Source organism: Trichosurus vulpecula, chromosome 8, assembly GCF_011100635.1.
Source record: "Trichosurus vulpecula isolate mTriVul1 chromosome 8, mTriVul1.pri, whole genome shotgun sequence".
Classification (NCBI taxonomy): Eukaryota; Metazoa; Chordata; class Mammalia; order Diprotodontia; family Phalangeridae; genus Trichosurus; species Trichosurus vulpecula.
Genome location: NC_050580.1, coordinates 120,442,963 through 120,447,110, shown reverse-complemented (window position 1 = coordinate 120,447,110; position 4,148 = coordinate 120,442,963). Strand labels below are relative to the sequence as shown.

The following is a 4,148-nucleotide window of genomic DNA, read 5'->3' as shown; positions in this document are numbered from 1 at the left end:
GTGTTGGAAGAAGGATCGTTGCTCTTGGTACTAAAGCATTTTCACACCTGTGATTTAATTTCATCCTCACATCCTTGTGAGGTGAGAAAGGGCAAAATTTATCGTCCCCTTTTTACAGATGAGGAAACAGAGGCACCAGAAACAAGTGACTTGCCCAGACTCACCCGGTGAACCAGTGGCAGAGCCAAGATGGCTTCCCAGGTGTCTCTGACTAAACTTCTTTCAGCTGATGATGTTCCCTCAAAAGGCCTAAAGTCACTGCCCGAAGAAAGCCCACATCCATCGATTATCATTCAGTTGGGACACTTCCTGTCTGCTTTCACAGAGGGACTGAGTCTTCACCCCCAAAACTCTGAGAAAGAGAAGCAGGTTCCCAAGGACGATGCCAGCCAACCAGAGCCTTAAAGGTACAGCGCAACCTCCAATGGCTAAGGGTTCTACTTCCCTATACTTGAGCTTGGAGAGAAATAGATCACCTCTATGTAACAATAGGCAGGGGGGACTTGGAAATACCAACAAAAGGGTTCATAAGATCTCTTAATACAGCACTGTAAATAAGGACAAAGCATTTACCAGTCCACATAAATGGTCCTTTAGGCTACCCACTTGCCAGGAGCTACATGGAAACTAAAAAAAAAATTTTTTTAAAGGGACCATTCTCGCTTCCATGCTTGGTTGGATCCATGACTCTCCATTTTGCAAGCGGCTACTTGCAAAGGTTTGCATTATTTTGCATGCTCAAAGACCTTGCTTGGCAAGGGCTTGTGAAGAGCTGGAACTCTCTCATGGCTTTTTTTGGAAAGAGGAGACCTTTGGTCTGAGGCCCCAGGGTAGGGATTTTCATCCAGACCCCCTGAAGGAGGTGAGGTGCTTTCAGTCATCCAGATGCTGTTCTTCCCAGGTTGATGTGGGGATAGCACTGTAGGGGTCCACGATGACTTTGGCACAGCGAATAATCATTAAAATGAGGAAGAGGCAAAGGAAGACAAAACAGGCCAAAGTCAATCCTTTGTCCACATCGACATGCACAGGCATTGGGGTTGGCTCTTCCATTGTGAGGTTGTCTCCTCATCTGGTTTTATTCTGACTGGTACCATCCTTCTATTCCTACAAAAAAAAATTTCCAAACATTAGAAAATGTTTCCTGTAGCCCAGAGGAAGGGTAATAGTTACTGAACAGAAATTGGCTCTTAACTAGTTCCAACCTTGGGAAGTTTTCATATATTATTAATTGTGCAGTTGTTACCTCATTCTCGGAAACTGAGGTGAGAGAAATTGGCTTTGTTTGCCAGGTAGGGTAGCTGACATTCATTCTAAACATTATAGATAGACGTTAAATTTTCCCCACCTAGCAAGCTGAGTAAATGCCCCATAATGCCGGCCTAACTTGTAGGACTGTGTACATTAGCTATGAATGTCATTAGGGCTAAGTCAAGTGTAAGAGCAGATATGGAGCTAAATAATTAACTGTTGCCAACTGCTTTAACTCTTCCTTCATGTTGACCCCTACCCCCACCTCTAAAGGGCAAGCAACTCTATGCATAGAACATTGAATTTAATGTCAAACTTTTTTTATTTGTTGATTAGCTTTGCTGAGTTTTTTTCATTCCTTTTCTTTAAAAAATGAAGTTTGGATTATAAGGAATGGTTCGTTGGTAGAGAGAAGGTGGGGTGGTAGAATATAGGCAATGTAAATGAAATTACATCAACAAAATTATTTATTTATTTTAAAAGTCCAGATGCCCTTGGCTACTGAGGAAAAAAGGTGTCTAAAAGTGGGGCTGAGACAGCCTCTACAAAATAGGTTGGGTAAACTGTCATGATGTTGAATCTTTAGATAAAGGTTTTTAAGTGGCAGGTTACTACTGTTCTCTCTCATACACAAAAACCATGAAAGTGTGGTTGAATGATGGTGCCCCTGAGAGAAATAGTGAAGTCAGGAGAAAGATAACTTAGTTTGGGACATGTTTAATTTGGGGTACTGGTAGGATATCCAGGTAAAGATGTAGTGGTTCCACTGGGCAAAGGCTTGTTGGTTTTGATAGTCTGATCCCGGAATGGAGTAATTGGTGAACACACCTGAATTCATTCTCAAATTCTTCAGCTCTCAGACTCTACCCCATTGGTTTATCTTGGCATAGCACAGGAAAGAACTGAAATGCAGGATAGAATTGGTCACTGTTTCATACAAGGCTGTTGCCTTGACATGCACCTTGGTTCAGACTGTACAGTAAGGAGAGATGAAGAACTTGGGGGTACAGCTGTAAGGTGGAGGGGACCCTAGAACACTAGTTTTATATGTGCTTTTGGACAAATCAGTCCACATTGTCCAGAACTATTGCATTCCACCCTTCTTTATCCTATTTAAATTAAAAGAATTCAAGTGTAGCCTGTAACCACACTTAGTTATCTCATAAATATGGGAAGTAAAAAAAAAAATTGAAAAGAGAACAGAAAAAGAGGTCTGCCTAAAAAAAATTTTGCATGAACTTCACTGGTTTCTTTTAGATACAAACTTAATTTACATAGGGAATGGTAGCATACTAATTTGCATAATAATTTAAAGGGCTATTTCTTATTTATATGACAACTTTGTTGCTCTATAAAAAGCCAGGTGAAAAAATTATCTTGACCCACTCTGTCTTCAACTCCTTTTACTCTGGTTTCAAACCCAACCCTAAGACTCTCCTTTCTTGAAGATCACCAACAACTTCCAAATCCAATGGCCTTTTCTTTTCATTTTTATCCTCCTTGATCCTCTTGAATCATTTGATATTGGAGATCATCCTCTCCTTCTGAATATTTCCTTGGCCTGAAAGATAGTATACAGCTATCTTGGGTCTCCTTCTACCTTTCAATCTTTGTCTCTATCTTTCTCTACCACTTCTTTGCATCACCTAAGGTTCTATAATTCTCTCTCTCCCCCTTTCTCTCTCTCTGTGTCTCTGTCTATCTGTCTGTCTGTCTGTCTGTCTCTCTCTCTGTCTCTCTATCTGTCTCTTTTTCTCTCCCTCTCCCTCTCTTTCTCTCAGCTTTATTACTTATGCCCATTTTTAATAAATGCAGAAATTGAGAGTGAGAGAGGATAAATGACACACTCAGGATTACATAGCTAGAAAATCTACAAGGTAGGATTTGAACTCAAATCTTAACAACTTTAAGTCTTGCAATCTATCCATAATACCTAGCTTCCAATGATGATAATGATGATGTCTATGATAATGGTTGTGGTGGTGATGATGATAACTTACACTTATATAGTGCTTACTACATACCAGGCACTATGCTAAAACTTGGCCTTGCAGTACCGAACTAGGGCAAATCTTGACTTTCAAAAAAGGTAGATTCGATAAGCTATAGGCTGGCAAGGTTACCTTCCATTCCTGTCGAAATTCTAGAACGTCTTATTAATGGGATTGTTTCAGACATTTAGAAAGAGAAATAGCAATCACTAACAGAAAGTATAACATCGTGGAGAACAGATCATGACAGACTAATTTCTTTTTATGGCAGAGTAATTAGACTGGTAGGTGAGGTGAATGCCACAGAAAGAATACCTACATGTCAGCAAAATATTTTACCAAATTTCACATGCTATTTGTGTAGACAAGATGAAGATATTGGGTTAGATGATACAGTAGGCCCTCAGGTAGTACAATGACTGTACCAAAGAGTAGTTATTAATGGTCTGAAGTCCACTTGGAGGGAGATCTCTAGTGGGGTATTTCAGGGATACATTCTTGTACCTTGCTTTGTAATATTTTGAACAGTGACTTAGATGACAATATAATCAATAAATTTTCACTTGATAAAAAAAGTCAAAGAAGGAAGACTACTAATAATAGCTTCTGTTTATAGTTGCCTTAAATTTTGTGAAGCACTTCAGATATACGATCTCATTGATCTTTGCAATAACCCCATCAGGTAGGTACTATTATTACCTCCATTTGATAGATGAAGAAATAAGGTTTTAAGGAGTTTAAGGGAATACTCTGGTCGTGTTTCTTGTCTGATAAGAGAAGCAGGATCTACATATGGGTCTTTCTGACCCAAACCCAGTATTGTGTCTACGAAGTTCTGCTGCCTCTGACAGCTAAGACCTTGGATTATAGAATTAGGATCTCAGAAAGATTTTGGCAGGAACCTGA

At 39.7% G+C, this 4,148-nt stretch overlaps 1 protein-coding gene across 1 annotated transcript; it reads right to left on the bottom strand.

Moving 5' to 3' along the window:
• Positions 1–873: 873 nt before the first annotated feature.
• On the bottom strand, positions 874–1,053 carry CTXND1 (cortexin domain containing 1). The gene has a single exon (XM_036734543.1). It carries the CDS (start codon positions 1,051–1,053, stop codon positions 874–876), a length of 180 nt encoding a protein of 59 aa, XP_036590438.1.
• Between the last annotated feature and the right edge of the window lie 3,095 nt (positions 1,054–4,148).

Coding starts and splice junctions, on each gene's coding strand:
- CTXND1 (XM_036734543.1), bottom strand. CDS start 1,053: ATGGAAGAGCCAACCCCAATGCCTGTGCATGTCGATGTGGACAAAGGA.